The sequence below is a fragment of the Sus scrofa genome, chromosome 16 (genome assembly GCF_000003025.6).
Source record: "Sus scrofa isolate TJ Tabasco breed Duroc chromosome 16, Sscrofa11.1, whole genome shotgun sequence".
In the NCBI taxonomy this organism is placed as follows: domain Eukaryota; kingdom Metazoa; phylum Chordata; class Mammalia; order Artiodactyla; family Suidae; genus Sus; species Sus scrofa.
This window is the reverse complement of record NC_010458.4, coordinates 69,110,747-69,127,191: the sequence shown is the minus strand read 5'-3', so window position 1 is coordinate 69,127,191 and position 16,445 is coordinate 69,110,747. Positions and strand designations below refer to the sequence as shown.

The following is a 16,445-nucleotide window of genomic DNA, read 5'->3' as shown; positions in this document are numbered from 1 at the left end:
TCATTGAATGGATTTATCAGCACTAGACACAGCAGAAGATGAGTAAATCTGAAGACACAACAAAAACTACCCAAACTGAAGTACAGAGAAAAAGCCTTTAAAAAATGAACCAAACCTTAGTTACTGTGGGACAACACCAAAACAACCACATTAAAATATTTTTCATGCCCCAGTAGATTCAAACTCAGCTAACTACTACTGAGTTCTTGTTCATTTGTGCCAAGCACAAAGCTTGGCAATTTTTACATTCTACATTTATGGCTTTATTTATTTAATGTTTACAACAGTCCTCTGTAATATAAAATATCACCCCATTCGATAGATGAGAAAAGTGAAGTGAAGAGACACCTGAGTGGTTAAAGGACACAGACCTGTTAGCTAAAGATTCCAAATCTCCTTTCTCACCAGTCCCATGATGCCCTGAATATCAGACACTCAATAAATACTAAGGGAAAAATGTTCCGTCTATAATTCTGAATTTAACATTTCCACACACTGACCTGCTGCATACTGGACTTCAGTTGAAATGTCACTGGGACTAGGGATTCCAAGGGAAGTCTCCGCTCTCTCAATGACGTTTGAAATACCTTGTCCTAATGAGATAAATGGTAACATTTTTATATGTGAATATTATTTACCATTAGATACCAAAACTGAAGAAATAGACCAAAAGTTAAACCTACAGTTTTTGAAATTCATTATGGCCACAAGACATGTTATTTTGACCATATATAACTAATCTTTGGGAGTGTATCCTTACCAAAAAATAAAAATAAAAATTGATTATCACCAAAGAATAATTTTATATTAACAATTCCTAAATGTTAACCTTCTAATGAGAAAATGTTACAAACTCTAGTGGCAGTATAAATCAGCCCATCATTACTAATGCATTCTCAAACTATGAAGCCTTTGAGTAATCATGGAAGAAGACTGATTAACAAAGTAATTTCTAACACATATTTGTAGCAAAATACACACAGAAATTAGTAAAATGACTGATGACCTTACCTACTGTGGCAACTGTAGCTGAAGCTGAGGAGAGCAAGGACTTGCCCCAACTGCCCCAATAGCCCCATCCAGTTTGGGGTACATCTTTGGAAACAGCCTCCTATTTTCCCCCGTAGGAAGAAAAACAAAAGACAAAGGAAAATGGAAAAATTTAAGTACAATAAGAGTGTATATTCAAGGGAGATAATTATTGGCCAAAAGTACAGGTGAACAAAGTATACTATTTGGCTAAAGAAACATACTGCTTGACAGATGTATGCTACCTGTACATAAGCATCACATAGCAAAGGCAACGACTTATAAAAGCACTTATACAGCTGAGAAAATTATATTTTATGTTATAAAAGGAAAGAAATAGGTACAATCCCTGTTTGGTATTGATCCTAATACTCAAATTTTTTTCATTTTTTTATTATAGTTGATTTACAATATTCTGTCAATTTCTGCTGTACAGCAAAGTGACCCAGTTATACATTTATACATATATTTTTTTCACATTATTCTCCATCATGTTCCATCACAAGTGATTAGATATAGTTCCCTGTGGTATACAGCAGGATCTCATTGCTTACCCATTCCAAATGCAATAGTTTGCATCTACTTAATATTTCTTTTTAACCCTAATATTTTTTTAATCTCAATTTTTAATAGATACTCTACTTTGCCTGCAGCCTCTGATGCCTGAACAGGGAGAACTTCTGAAGTCTCAAGGTCACTGGAATGTTTGAACTCTGGTCTTTTCCGAGTAGAAACTACAGGTTCTGATTTACTCTCTGGCTTGGCACTTAGATCAAGAGACCCAGAATTCTTGGCTGGCTCACAGTTCTCATCTTCAAGGATGGGGGCTGCTTCAGTTACCACTGGAGTCTCAATGTCATCTTTATCCGACATGATTAGATCATTGCCTGGTAAAATAAAAGTCCCCCCCAATTAATTATACAAGCTTTTTTTGACATAAGTTATTTGTTTAAACTTTTGAGATAACTGATTCACACAAGGTTAAGAAATAATACAGAAAGGTCTAACAAATCCTTCAGTCAGTTCCCCCACAGTAGAAGTTTGTGCATCTATAGCATATCACAACCAGGATGCTGAAAGATACAATCCACCAGCTTTATTCAGATTTCACTAGTTTTACACGGACTCATTTGTGCACTTGTAATTAGTTCTATAAAACTTTATCACATGCACAGATTTATGTGACCATTACCACAATCAGGACACAGAAAAATTCGATTACAAGAATCCTTCTGTTATTATTCCTTTTTAGCCATGTCCCACCCTCCTTCTAACACACAGCAACTACTGATATTCTCTATCTCATACTTTTGTCATTTAAAGATGTTGTATAAATGCAGTCACAGAATTTGTAGCCTTTTGAGATTGCCTTTTTTCACTCAGCATTAAGTCCCTCAAGATCCATTAAGTTGTTGTATTAGTAGTTTCTCCCTTTTTATTGCTGAGTAATGTTCCCTGGTATGATCTATCAGTTGTTTAACCATTTACCTATTGAAAGATGTCTAGGCCAGTCCCTGTTTAGGGCAATTACAAATAAAATGGCTATGAATATTCATATACTGGTTTTTATAGGAATATAAGCTTTCATTTCCCTGGAATAAATGACCAGAGTGCAATCGATAGCACTTGTTTAGTTTTATAAGAAGTTGCCATAGTCTTTTCCAGAACAGCTAAACCATTTTACATTCCCAACAGCAATGTAGGAGTGATCAAATTCTCTTCATTCTCATTAGCATTTGCTGGTGTTATTTTTTATTTGAACTATTCTGGTAGGTGTGTTATGATATCTAACTATGGCTTTGAGCTTTAAGTTGCATGTCTTTAATGGCTAATGATACTGAACATTTTTTATATGCTTATGTGCCATCTATATACCCTCTTCAGTGAAAGAATATTTGATCTTTTGCTCATTTTCTAATAGGATTTTTTTTTTTTACTGTTGAGTTTTGAGAGCTCTTTTTATATTCTAGATTCAAGTCCTTTGTCAGATAAGTGATTTGTTTATAGCTTATCTTTTCATCCTTTTCTTAAAGATGCGCAAAAGTTCTTAATTTCAGTGAATCCAATTTATCAACTTTTCCTGACATCTTTTTAAAAATCTTATTAATCTTGAATCATTCCTACCTCAATTATTTTACAGAGATTATGAAATCTAAGCTATCAGAATAGGATTTACATCAGTTTTGTTTTGTTTTTTTTAATGGCCGCACCTGTGGCATATGGACATTCTCAAGCCATGGACTGAAACCAAACCACACCTGTGCCCTACACAGCAGCTGTGCCAGACCCTTTTAACCCACCACACCAGGTAGGGATCAAATTTGCACCTCCTCAGCAACCTGAGCCTCTGCAGCCAGATTCCTAACCCACTGTGTCATAGCTGGGAACTCCCAGAGCAGCTTTTAAAAAGCAATGGTAACCAATTTAATTCCTTCCAGAAGCTCAGCTCTTTGGCAATTAAAGCCAAATAATGTTGGACTTTTTACAAAGAGCAGGTGCTGGTTTCCAGATAACCAAATATTACCAGGGGAGAAATAAATGTATCTCAGACATACATACACACACACAGACCTTGGATATAAACAAGCACATTATTTTGTTCCAATATTTATGTAATAAAGTATATAATTAGACCCAATGCATCAGTGTCATCAAAATGTTTCTAATATACTAAAAAGACATATTAGTAACTAACTGGAAGTAGCACTATAATTGAGGTACACCCAAACTGTTAAAAGAACAGAGAGCAAGGAAAAGTATGCCAGGATCAAAAGAGAACATCCATGGATTTTTCATATCTGAAAAAAAGCACAAAATAGTGACCACAAACTGGGATTGTGAGTCCCAAATCAGGCATACAGATGTTTTCATTTCGCCTGCATAGTGTTTAGACTTTTTTTATTTTATTTTTTTGGTCTTTTTGTCTTTTTAGGGACGAACCAGTAGCATATGGAGGTTCCCAGGCTAGGGGTCGAATCGGAGCTACAGCTGCTAGCCACAGCCACAGCAACACAGGCTCCAAGCTGCATCTGCAAACTACACCTCAGGTCATGGCAACGCCAGATCCTTAACCCACTATGCAAAGCCAAGGATCGAACCTGCATCCTCGTGGATACTAGCCAGATTCATTTCCACTGAGCCACAACGGGAACTCCTAAATTTTTTTTAATACTAACTGCTAACATTTAAAAATGAAACTTTGTATACAAATAGATATTTCTAACTTACACTGTAAAACTGAAAGATCTGCCAACAACCGGCCCACATCTGACTTACTGACTAGCTCATGCCAAATAGTTGCTGATATCTTTTAGATAGGGTAGTGCTCTCTAGTTCCTCATAATCGGCACCCAAATCCACCTGACTCATTTAGGTTACCTGATTACCCCCCATGGGCATCTGAACATGCAACACCTGCCTTAAAAGGGCACTTAGGATTTTGACAGATGAAGATGTCAGTGAGAGAATTCAAGGGTGTGGAAACAACACATAAGGAAAGCTCAAAGGTCTGGTATGACAACGTGGAATACAGACAGATGCCAAGAGTAGTTAATACAGCAGGAAAAATAATGGGAAAGCATAAGGAAGAAAAGCAGATTTATATAACATCATGGATCCTAGTTATCAAACCATACATCGTATACATACATTATACATTTTCAAAACACATAGGAAAAAAATAATCTGGACACAACTACTTACAGACATACAAAACAACTCTGAAATATTCATTCATTTACTTGCAAACATTTTTTGAGTACCTGTTATATGCCAAGCTCTGGAGACTGAAAGCTAATTTTAAACAATTTCTGCCCCATTTATTCCAGAGGCCTAATAGGAAAGACTACACAGTGCTTGCACAAAATTCAATCCACTTCTTGTGTAGCTGAGTAAATACACACTTTTAAAAAGTTACCTTTTGGCTCTCCTTACACTCTCCAAGCTACAACACATAACAAGAAACCATATAGAGAATACGTTATATATAATAAATAACATAAAGGGCTCTGTGGTTAGGCTGACTTTCTCCCAACTCTGTACTGCACTGACTCGGGAAAGTTCGTTCACCTATCTGCGCCTCTCGTGTTCTTATCTGTAAAATGGTGCGAGTAATACCACTTGCCAAGGCTCCGAGAAAGACGAAACTGAATGTGTGAGGGGTTCGGAACAGAGCCTGGCACAAAAACGCTCACGGGTAACAGCCGCCGTTAGTACGTGGTGGTTGTGCGGATCATTACTATCGTTATTAACCACGATTTGTCTCTAGACGAACAAAATTCGCTCTGCCTTCTTCCCAATTACAAGAACAGGTGCCAAACGGAGATCTAGAGTAAAGCTCCGCTCCTAACTTCTCCGACTTAAGAATTCCTGACGAGAACTCCCCACACAAGCGTTGCGCTTCAATAACCAAGGCGCTTCCGCAGCCTCAGCGCCCACCGCGAGGCGCCCGCCTCCCAGCCCCAGGCCTCTCCCTCCCCTTCTCCGGCGACCCCTGAACCCCACACTCCGCCAGCCTCCTCCCGCGAAGCCCCACACGCAACCCGCCGCTTCCCTCACCGTTGCCACAGCTGCCGAGGGGCCGCTCCTAGTGCCCCGGAAGTCCTCCTTCAGTGAGGAGACGGCCTCGCCTACCCGAGAGAACTTCCGGGTCAAGCAGCCTCTCGGGCCGGAAGAAGCTCCGCACCCGTCTGGTGAGTGAGGGCTCGTTCGGGGTCACTGCTGGGGAGCTCCTGGGCGTGCCGAGGCGTGGGTTTGAACCTATGGGACGGGGTACGACGTGAAGGATGCTGGGGTATCGCTGCCCTTTTTAAGCCTGGCCTACAAGCGTTCGGCCATCGTATGTTTACTGAGTTCCTCTTCAGGCACCACTCTGGACGCTTGTGATACCCTGGTTTACGAGCGACTATAGCCTTGCTCGCAAGTAGTTGACGTCCTAGTGGAGGAGGCCTTCCATAAGCAAGTCGGCAAACATGATTATCTAGGATGATAGTGAATGCTTTAAAGAAAATGAAACAGGATAAAGTGACGAAACGAAGCGAAGGAGTAAACCTAATGAAGATTTGCAGAAGAGTCTAAGAGGCAGAAGGAATAGCGAGTGCAAAGCCCGTATAGTGGAAACAAACTGAGCCAGGTCAAGGAAAAGGAAAAAGGCTACTGAGAGTGGAGCGAAAAGAGGAAGGTGAGACCGGAGACTTAAAGTGGCCAAATCTTGTAGGGTCTACGAACCAGCATAAGGATTTTGACTTTTTGGAAAGCAGTGGAAAAGCATTGAAGGTTTCTGTGCAGAAAAGTGACATGTTCAGATTTATGACTTTAAACCACTCCTGACCCCTCTTCAGAAAGATGTATTTCTTCAGTTGCCCTTGAGCAGGGAGAATGCATGAAACCCAAACTGACAGCCAGAACCTCACTGGGGGTGCCTTCATTATACAGATGTGAAAAACTGAGTCCCAGAGAGGTGAAAGGACCTGGCCTTTTAAGAACTCAAGTCTTCCAACTCGATTTAATGCTTTCAGAATTATCGTTTTAATGTCTGTATATAATAATTGTCACTTCCTAAAACCCTTTGGGTTGTTTGCTTTGCTTCCAATGGTGTCTTTTTAAATATAGGGCCATCATTATCACCTGGGAGCATGTTAAAAATACCTATTCCAAAAAACCCAAAAACATTAAGTATAAAGTAGGTGTTTTTCTCTGGTTTTCTATTGTAATGGAAAATGCATAGAATTGGGGGTTCAAGAGTTGAATCTCGGGAGTTCCCTTCATGGCTCAGCAGTTAATGAGCCTGACTAGGATCCGTGAGGATGTTGGTTAGATCCCTGGCTTCACTCAGTGGGTTAAGGATCCAGCATTGCCGTGAGCTGTGCTGTAGGTCACAGACGTAGCTCGGATTTCACGTGACTGTGGCTGTGGTGTAGGCTGGCAGCTATAGCTCTGATTTGAACCCTAGCCTGGGAACTTCCCTGTGCCGCTAGTGCCGCTCTAAAAAGCAAGGGGCAGGGGAGAAGAATTGAATCTCAGTAAGCCACTTTACTACGTCTTAACCTTATCTTTAAAATACTGCTGATAATATAGCAAAAAAAAGTTCAAACTTTTTGGTCTTAGGATTCTTTGACTCTTGTAAAATTTATTTAGAATGTCAAAGAGGTTTTGCATAGCTTCAGTCATCAGTATGCCATTTTAGATATCAAAACAACTTTCAAAAAAGTTATTAATGTATTTTAAATGATGAATGAATTACATGTTAACATAAGTAGCACTTCTATGAAGAATATTTTCCCGGAGTTCCCATCGTGGCACAGTGGTTAAGGAATCTGACCAGGAACCATGAGGTCTCGCGTTTCATCCCTGGCCTTGCTCAGTGGGTTAAGGATCCGGCGTTGCCGTGAGTTGTGGAGTAGGTCGTGTAGGTTAGCGTCTACAGCTCCAATTAGACCCCTAGCCTGGGAACCTCCATGTGCTGTGGGAAGCAGCCCTAGAAAAGGCAAAAAAAGAAAAAGAATATTTTCCCCAAAAAAGTTATTGACCAGAACAGCATTGTTTTACATTTTTACAAGTTTCTTTAATATCTGGCTTATTAGAACATAGTTAGATTCTCATGTCTCCTGCATTCATTCTCTTGTGATATTCATTATGTAGCCTCCAGAAACCTGCACCATATTGTGGAAGAGTGAAAAAGGCAAACAGTATTCTAGTTTTATTATGAAAATCCTTTTGAAAAAGTCTCCCAGACCCCCAGAGGTTCCTATACACACTAAGAATCACTGAATTACAATATGGTTATAACAGTCAAAAGATATATAGGCTTCGTTTGTAGGTCATTAAAACTGCATTCAGGAGTTCCTATCATGGCTCAGCAGAAACAAATCTAATATCCATGAAGATGCAGGTTCAATCCCTGGCCTCACTCAGTGGATTAAGGATCCAGCGTTGTGGTGAGATGTGTAGGTTGCAGAGGCGGCTTGGATCTGGCGTTGCTGTGGCTGTGGTGTAAGCCAGCAGCCATAGCTCTGATCCAGTTCAACCGCTAGCTTGGGAATCTCCATATACCAAAAGTATGGCCCTAAAAAGGAAAAAAAAAAAAAAAAAAAAGCACATTAAAAACGCAGATGGCCAGACCTCACCCTTAGAGTTGCCAAATCAGTAAGTCTGAGTGGGACCAAGAAACCGCCTTTAACAAGCACCACAGATTAAGTGGTCAGAAAAAATGAAGTTTGAGAAAATCAGTTATAGGTAAAATTCACTCTAGAGTGTTCTGTCCACTAAAATTTGGAAAGGTCTGTTTCCACGTTGTCGTATTTCTCCCTTAACAATTTCTAGAGCCTGAGACTGAGAAGTTAGTGAGAAATTTGTAGCAGGTATCTTTCTGGCTACCACATTAATGAGTATCTGAATTCAGTGTTACCTCCAACCCTCTGCCAAGGACTGAGTTTTTTAAGACTCTCATCGGTAAGCTAACAGTCTTTTGGATAGGTAGATAGCTGATAAAAGTAAACTGAAGTTTTAACAATCACGTCGTCTCTGTGTGCCAGGGGACAGGACAAAAGAAATTAATCTGACATTAAGACGGTAGAGGCGAGAGCTTAAATGTGAAGGCTTCTTGAATAAGGTTAAAGGCAAGTTGAATATTGTAGAGAAGGTCAGGTTTCCACCAGACGGTTGGTGGAGAGAGCAGGAAGTTTTGAGCAGAGGGAAAGACCAGGACCCGAACTTTAAAGTGAAGAGTTATTTGGAGAAAATAGAGAGTAAAATAAGCTTTGAACCATGACGGGGAAGCTGGGAACATTACAGAATTTAAGCAAAGATAGGAATTGTAATCAGCTTGTAGATAAGGAAACTAAGACCACGAGAGATCATAGCTAGTTAGTTACAGAGGTATAACTAAAGACCAAATTTGACTTCTAAATCTTTTCATTCTTTTAGCAAGCAATTAGTGTGCATGTAGCCACAGCTAGACTCCATCGCCAGCTGCATCTCTTCTGCCACCTGAATCTAATTCCTGGAGAAATATGGATACCATAGAATTTGAAGTTTATCTCATGGGTAGTGGAAAATAGCCAATAGATTTTTTTTTTTTTTTTTTGGTGTTTTTGCCTTTTCTAGGGCCACTCTCACAGCATATGGAGATTCCCAGGCTAGGGGTCCAATCAGAGCTATAGCCGCCAGCCTACGCCAGAGCCACAGCAACACAGGATCCGAGCCACATCTGCAACCTACACCACAGCTCATGGCAACACCAGATCCCCAACCCACTGAGCAAGGCTAGGGATCGAACCCAAAACCTCATGGTTCCTAGTCGGATTTGTTAACCACTGCGCCACAATGGGAACTCGATCATGTTTTTTGTTTTTTGTGGGTTTTTTTGTCGATTTTATTTTATTTTATTCATTTTTTGTCTTTTAGGGCCATGCCCATGTCTTATGGAAGTTCCCAGGCTAGGGGTCAAATCAGAGCTCCAGCTGCTAGCCTACACCACAGCCACAGCAGTGCAGCATCTGAGCCACATCTGTGAACTCACCACAGCTTATGGCAACGCCGGATCCTTAACCCACTGTGTGAGGCCAGGGATAGAACTCGCATCCTCATGGATACTAGTCGGTTTCGTTACCTCTGAGCCACAGTGGGAACTCCTAACCAGTAGATTCTAAAATTGCCTTGACTTCCTTGTCTTTGTGTTTAGGACCAATTCTGAGAAGAGCGATGTTTGGGACATCAAAGAGGTGTAGTTGGAGTTAAGGAGACCCATTTGGAAATTAAAAGGGTAGTGTGGTACCCAGGTAATATGAAAGGACTGTGACCTAGGGAAGAGACATTAGGACTTAATTGAAAAGCATCTAGGGAGTTCCCATCGTGGCGCAGTGGTTAACGAATCCGACTAGGAACCATGAGGTTGCGGGTTCGATCCCAGCCCTATGCTCAGTGGGTTAACGATCCGGCGTTGCCGTGAGCTGTGGTGTAGGTTGCAGACGCGGCTCAGATCCCGAGTTGCTGTGGCTCTGGCGTAGGCCGGTGGCTACAGCTCCAATTCAACCCCTAGCCTGGGAACCTCCATATGCTGCGGGAGCAGCCCAAGAAATAGCAACAACAACAACAACAAAAAAAAAAAAAAAAAAAAAAAGAAAAGCATCTAGGAGGTAGAATAATAATAATGGCATGTATTTATAACGTACCCACATTCATTCATCTAATGCCCACAACTACCCTATGAGGTAGTTACTGTTAATAATCTTATTTAGTAGATGTGTATACTAAGGCCTTTTGAGCCATAGCTTTACATAGGGATAGGATCAGGCACTCAACTCCAGAGTCCATGCTCCTGATTATACAGCCATGATGATACTGTCACTTTGATCTTGCCAAACTGGATGAATGGTGTTATGTGGCTATCATCCAAGCTACATACAGGCAGGACAGATCGATCTGAAGGTGAGAGGGAGGAGTTCTGTTTTTAGTTTTACTGAGTTTGAAATACCAGCAGGGGTGGGGTGGTTCAGACTATGGAGAAAAAAAAAAAAAAAAGTGGTCAAGGAGATCATAAATCTAAGCCTGTTATATCAATGTCTTTGTGTAGCTTCAGCAAATGCTTATGGCAAAAAGGATGAAAGTCAGGGATATAACAAATAATCCTGGGTTTGAAGCACAGCTCCAGCAGAACACAGAAGGTGTTTCTCGGGTGTGCTGGAAAACATGTCGACGTTTGAGCTGAGGGCCCAGATGCCAGTGATGAGGTGTGTTATGGCTCCACGATACTCTTGGGAGCATGGGGCTATTTTAATTAGAAACTTTGTGGAAAGTCGCCCTCAAAATGGTGATTTCTATTGAATGTTGCTATCCTTTTTATACTATCCCTATAACAATGCTTGAGGTGTAAGCAGAACAGCTTTATGTTCTCTGAAAAGGATAGAGGAGCGCTAACAGTCTGCTCTTCATTTGCTTTTTCTCCCCTTTGCCAATTCACAATGCCACTTTGACAATTTGTGGGCTGAGTGTAGGGGAACGTCTCCATTTTTCAAGTATAATAGTGCAGAGAAGAGTGGACGATCTGTAAATACAGCTTCGAACACATTTAATTACAGAGAATGAAGCATTAATATCCTGTTATACTTGGAGCAAAAACCAATACCATCTGGACATCAGTATTTTTCCTCCCTTCGAGTTATCCCAGAACTATTTTTGCAAACAGCAGTTTCCTCAGCCAACTTAACATGGAGCCACGAGAATGGAAACCAGCCACATTACTTCCTTATTTACTTCTGTTGAGAATTGGAACAGAATGGAAATATTTCTTCTCTCAGGTTGGCAGGAACGGCAACAAGGCAATCTGTTAGGATGACAGCTGAGGCACTTTTCTTTCTCTCTTTTTCTTTTTTAATGATAAAACCAATATTCAGAATGGTTATATTGGATAAAACCATCTACATTTCTAATTCATGATCCTAGAAAAGCTTACATTTTACTCTACCTAAAAGATGAAAAAAGAGATTAAACTTGAATATCACACTTTTCTGTTACTTATGCTGAAGAAAGGTAATAAAAAATTCTGCCAAGTAACTTCTTCCACATGCATAACATTGCTCTTTTTAACTTTTTATAGGATGGCACTGTGATTTTCCCTTTTGAACTTTTTCTTCTTAGCCTCCAATTGTTAGCTGCAGCATTGAGAATAACAGGCATGATATTATGCGAGGTCCCAAACTTAAAAGTGAATCGCATTCCTAAAATTCATGAAATCCTCCTTTTTCTTTTGCATTCAGCGCACACTTTTAGTTCTCTGCAGTATTTCTCACACCGTCTTGTATATAGTTAAGCTGTTTCTGCCTCTACCTTCCACTTTAGTTTGTAAATTTCTGAAGATTTGGGACGGTATTTCATGTGCATGATGGGTCCCTGGCTTAGCTCAGCTTTTTTATAGTCATTACTTCAGAATGAGTACAAAGGTCATGGTCAGTGTAGTTTTTGTTATAAACCAGTTCACACTAACTTAAGTGAAAGGAAATGTGGTGTGAAGAGATAAGTCAGAGGTGTTCGGACCCCAAGGGTGATTTGTTTCCTCTTTTCCGCCTCTGTCACTTTGGACATGTACCTTTGCCAGTGCTTTCTCTCACAACTGCTCATCACCCTCTTATCTGCAAGTGGGTTGTCTTTTAGTAGCTCAGACTAGAAGTCATTTGTGTTCAGGTTGCCCATGGTATAAGTGCCAGACTGAGCCTGTCTTATTGACTGGACTTAGAAGGATATTATTGGCCCTGTTGCTCTCCTGGCATGAAATCAGTGTACCAGGCTACTCCTGCCACCTCTGACCTAAGAGCAGTTTTAGGGTGTTTGTAGTGTTTTTCTAACCCCTGTCTGGTAGATTTCTCTTAACTTCTAGTAGAGGCAGATGGTTGTCTTACAGGACGAGAACCACAGATCTTGACCTCGCTGGCAGTTTATGTGCTGTGCCCCAGTGTAAGAGTAAGGGAGGAGTTGGAGGTGCACAATGAGGGTTGCCTGGTAGCTACAGCCACAGTTCAGTCACTTTTGCTGAACTTAATCTTTTTTCTCCCACATCACCATTGTTCCATGTCCATTATTTGGACATTTAGTCTTTTTTTTTTTTTTTTTTTTTTTCGTTCCCATCTGTGGCATATAGAAGTTCAAGGGTTGAATTGGAGCTACAGCTGCTGGCCTACACCACAGCCATAGCAACGCCGGATCTAAGCCACATCTGCGACCTACACCACAGCTCTCCTTAACCCAATGAGCAAGGCCAGGGGTCAAACTCACATACTCATGGATACTAGTCAGGTTCCTAACCTCCTGAGCCACAATGGGAACTCCTACACAGTCTTTTATTTTTGTGCTTTTAATTTTTAAGAAAGGTAAATGAAGATGTTTATTTACTTAAAAAAAAAAAAAAAAAGTCACATTGCAGCCAGGAAGTAGAATTCTGGCAGAAGCTAGAGTAGCATGTGTGAGTCTCTTTCTTTTCCACTCTGAAACTCTCCCCCTAGCACCACTCTTGCCCCTACTTCATCTCCTATCTTCTCTCTCACCATGCTCTCTTTCCCTTCTCCATCCCTGTCGTCATTTTTCTAACCCGATTGCCTCAGCCCCTTGTATGCCTCCTCTTCCTCAAATGGCCCTAACCCATAGTGTCTCAATCCAGATTTCAAGAACGAGATTCTTCTTAGTCAGCCAATGGGTTAACTTCCTCCTGGGCCCAAGAAGGCAGGGTTCAAAAAAGGAACCACGATGCCAGGTAGATCACAACAAAGATTTTCTACCACAAACTCAGGACGCATAAAAACAATGTAATATCGTGGATGGGCACCAAGGTCAGTTTATCATGGCTGTTTGACCATATAACAAAATATTTATTTGCAATGAGAAAAAGAGAAGTGTGAAATCTAAAAATTAAAGACTGAAATTGCATAATGGTGTTTCCCCTTTTTTGGAAATTCCCTTCCAATATTTTTAAATGGTTCCATGGTATTCCAAGTAAAAGTGTTTTATTTATCTTAAATAAGTAAACTGTTTTATCTTAAATTTTAAAATTTCACCTTTTGCTGTGAAGTACAGATTTTAGGACCTGAAAGGACCATCAACAATAATAATAACTAGAGCTTATTTAGTAATTACTCTTGCTAGACTCTCTTTTATATACGCTGTCTCATTCACACCTTTCAGTAGTCCTCTGAGAATAGATACTATTATTTTCCCTGTTTCAAAGATGAGGGGACTGAGGCTTAGAAAGATTGCCGTTAACAAAAGTTGCTGGTTAGAGTCAGAGCCAGGATTTGAGCCTAGGGAACCTAGTTCCAGAATCTGTACTCTGATTTTCTCTGCTTCCCTGCCTTTCTCAGAGGCCTGCAATTACAATGTTCTAGCTTAATCCAGAATGGAATGTGAGTGATAGTTCTCTAGTATTGCAAGTGTTCAGACAGTCTGGAACACCATGAGTCAGGGCTGTTGTAGAAGGAATGAGGAAGTATGTTAGTCTCTTGGATGCTAGTCCATGGCCTCTCTGCCTCAGAATCACCCAGGGAGCTAATTTAAAAATTAAAAACAGGAGTTCCCGTCGTGGCGCAGCGGTTAACAAATCCGACTAGGAACCATGAGATTGCGGGTTTGGTCCCTGCCCTTGCTCAATGGGTTAACGATCCGGCGTTGCCGTGAGCTGTGGTGTAGGTTGCAGACGCGGCTCGGATCCCGAGTTGCTGTGGCTCTGGCTCTGGCGTAGGCCGGTGGCTACAGCTCCGATTAGACCCCTAGCCTGGGAACCTCCACATGCTGCGGGAGTGGCCCAAGAAATAGCAAAAAGACAAAAAAAAAAATTAAAAACAAGTTCTCTAGATGATGGTGTTATTCATCCTGGTCTGGAAACCCTGGACTTGGTAACCCTTTATTCCCAAGGTTATCTTCTAGGACAAGATGGTAAATGAAGACTTTGGGGGTTAGTGGTTGGTTCACAGAATGCATTTAGGCGTTGTGCCTTTACGATCTTTCGAGATGACAAGTATTGTCTCTTTTTTCTCAGAGAATGTAAGTGCCAATAAATGCTTGCGGGTGTATAATAATTCTATCCCTGTTGTTTAACATTCTTCAAGTTGCAAAGATCCATCACATGCTTTGTCAGGTTTATTCTCCATCAGGAAGTGTTTATTGAACATGCGTTAGTTATGAACTATAGCAATAAAAAATACAGTCCCTGTGCTTAAGGGGCATGTAGGTGAGGTGGGGTAGACTGCCTGGTAGTACAGAGCAGCATATACCAGCTCCAGGTGAGCAGTGTAATGGCTAGGGCTACAGGGGTCAAGGAAGAGCCATCCTGCCTCCAGGTGTTCTCTAAATCCATGTCGGAGGGAGAGCCAGGCCTTGAGAGGAGGCTCGGGAAAGCTGCACAGAGAAGGGATCCCCGTAACAACACTGCCAGGGCACTATTGCCCTCTCACACAGAGCCTGTTCATTGCCCTGAAGCTCCTGCATCCCACAGCAGGGAGAGTGAGTCCGTCTCTCCTCTTTCTAGCGTCCTCTGCCTTAGCTGCCTTGTTCCTGTTGGGGGCATCACCACCGCACAGGTGATCTCCCTCACCTTGCGCCTCTCAGTTCTTTGACCCCTTCACCTTGGACAAATATTTCCTTCGCTCGCTTCAGCCTCCCACTTCAATTCCAAAAGTCCACCTCCAGTTTTGCTGTTGGTCCAAACTACGCCCCTTATGAATCAGGAGTCAGACCCAGCACTCCCTGGCCACCACCTCTCATTACCACAACTTAGAGCTCTTTTTCCTGAACATCTAAGAAGTGACCCCTCTGCTTTTTCCCTGCTTCCTGCCCTTTACCTAGATCTGTCTCCCACCCTCCATTCCTGGTGTCCCTCAGGTCCTTTCACACACCTTATCTTCCTGGGGAAGCTTTCTGTGACCTGGTTAACTGTCCATGTTGGGTGCTCCTGTAGCATCCTGTACTTCTCTTGGATAGCACTTAGTGTATTTCGTGTGTATTAGTTAGTGTCTGTGCCCTCTGCCAGACTGAGCTCCATGAAGCAGAGACAGTGTCTGTAGTACAGTAGGTTGGCACACAGTAGATACTCTTGAATAGATGAAAATGTATACCTTTAGTCTACAACAGTGGTTCTAGTGGCATTCCCATCGTGGCTCAGTGGAAACGAATCTGACTAGTATCCATGAGGACGTGGGTTCGATCCCTGGCCTCTCTCAGTGGGTTGAGGATCCAGCATTGCAGTGAGCTGTGGTATAGGTCTCCGACATGGCTCGGATCTGACATTGCTGTGGCTATGGCATAGGCTAGCTGCTACAGCTCTCATTCACCCCTAGCCTGGGAACCTCCATATGCCACAGGTACAGCCCTAAAAAGACAAAAAAACAAACCCAAATTAATAAAAAGTAAAAAAAATAATAATAATACTAAAATAGTGGTTCTAAATTCAGTATGGGAAGGGGTGGAAGGAATGGGCTGGATAAGAAATGAGGAGAATAAAGTGGAATGGTGAGGGGTTTGTTTTGTTTTGTTTCCTTTGCAAAGAGAGCAGGCCTAGGGCTAAGAGCCTTCAGCAGATGGCAGTATTCTGTAAGTTAATACCCTGTTTTCATTATGCTTATGTGTAAAGTTACTTTTATCCACAGATGTGATACAGACTTTCCTTTTAAAATTATGTAAGTAAAATAATGAGTTGTTTAAAGAAAAGCGTCAAAAAAAAGTACTTTGGTTCAGGATATCACAAAAAAAAATCATGAAAGTAGAAAAAAATGAATGAAATTTGGGAAATGCTGCCTTTGATGAAGGCACAGGGCCTCCTTATCAAAGTCCTGGAGAAAACCCGGAACACTTTTTCAGCATACTCATTTCCTGTCACCATTGAGACCCACTAGGCTAGATTAAAGGACAAAAGTCACATTTGCCAGTTGTAGTGAAAA

General features: G+C 41.3%; 2 protein-coding genes across 8 annotated transcripts in view; one reads left to right on the top strand and one right to left on the bottom strand.

Annotated features, from left to right (window-relative positions):
• FAM114A2 (family with sequence similarity 114 member A2) overlaps positions 1–5,677 on the bottom strand; it is a 37,884-nt gene extending 32,207 nt beyond the window's left edge. The window contains exons 1-4 of one of the 2 annotated variants that reach the window (XM_013984903.2): positions 5,587–5,677; positions 1,672–1,916; positions 1,012–1,111; positions 501–593 (exon numbers count right to left, since the gene is read on the bottom strand). In XM_013984903.2, coding sequence (XP_013840357.2) covers positions 501–593; positions 1,012–1,111; positions 1,672–1,902 — 424 coding nt within the window. In that variant the 5' untranslated portion in view covers positions 1,903–1,916; positions 5,587–5,677. Of the gene's footprint in view, positions 1–500; positions 594–1,011; positions 1,112–1,671; positions 1,917–4,945; positions 5,448–5,586 lie in introns of those variants that run through there. The other variant, XM_013984904.2, reaches the window with a different exon arrangement.
• Positions 5,639–16,445, top strand: part of MFAP3 (microfibrillar associated protein 3) — an 82,888-nt gene continuing 72,081 nt past the window's right edge. For 2 of the 6 annotated variants that reach the window (XR_001301941.2, XR_002339794.1), the window contains exon 1: positions 5,639–5,720. The gene's annotated coding sequence lies outside the window, so the exon portion shown is untranslated. The other 4 variants (XR_002339795.1, XR_002339793.1, XM_003134126.4 and 1 more) reach the window with 3 other exon arrangements.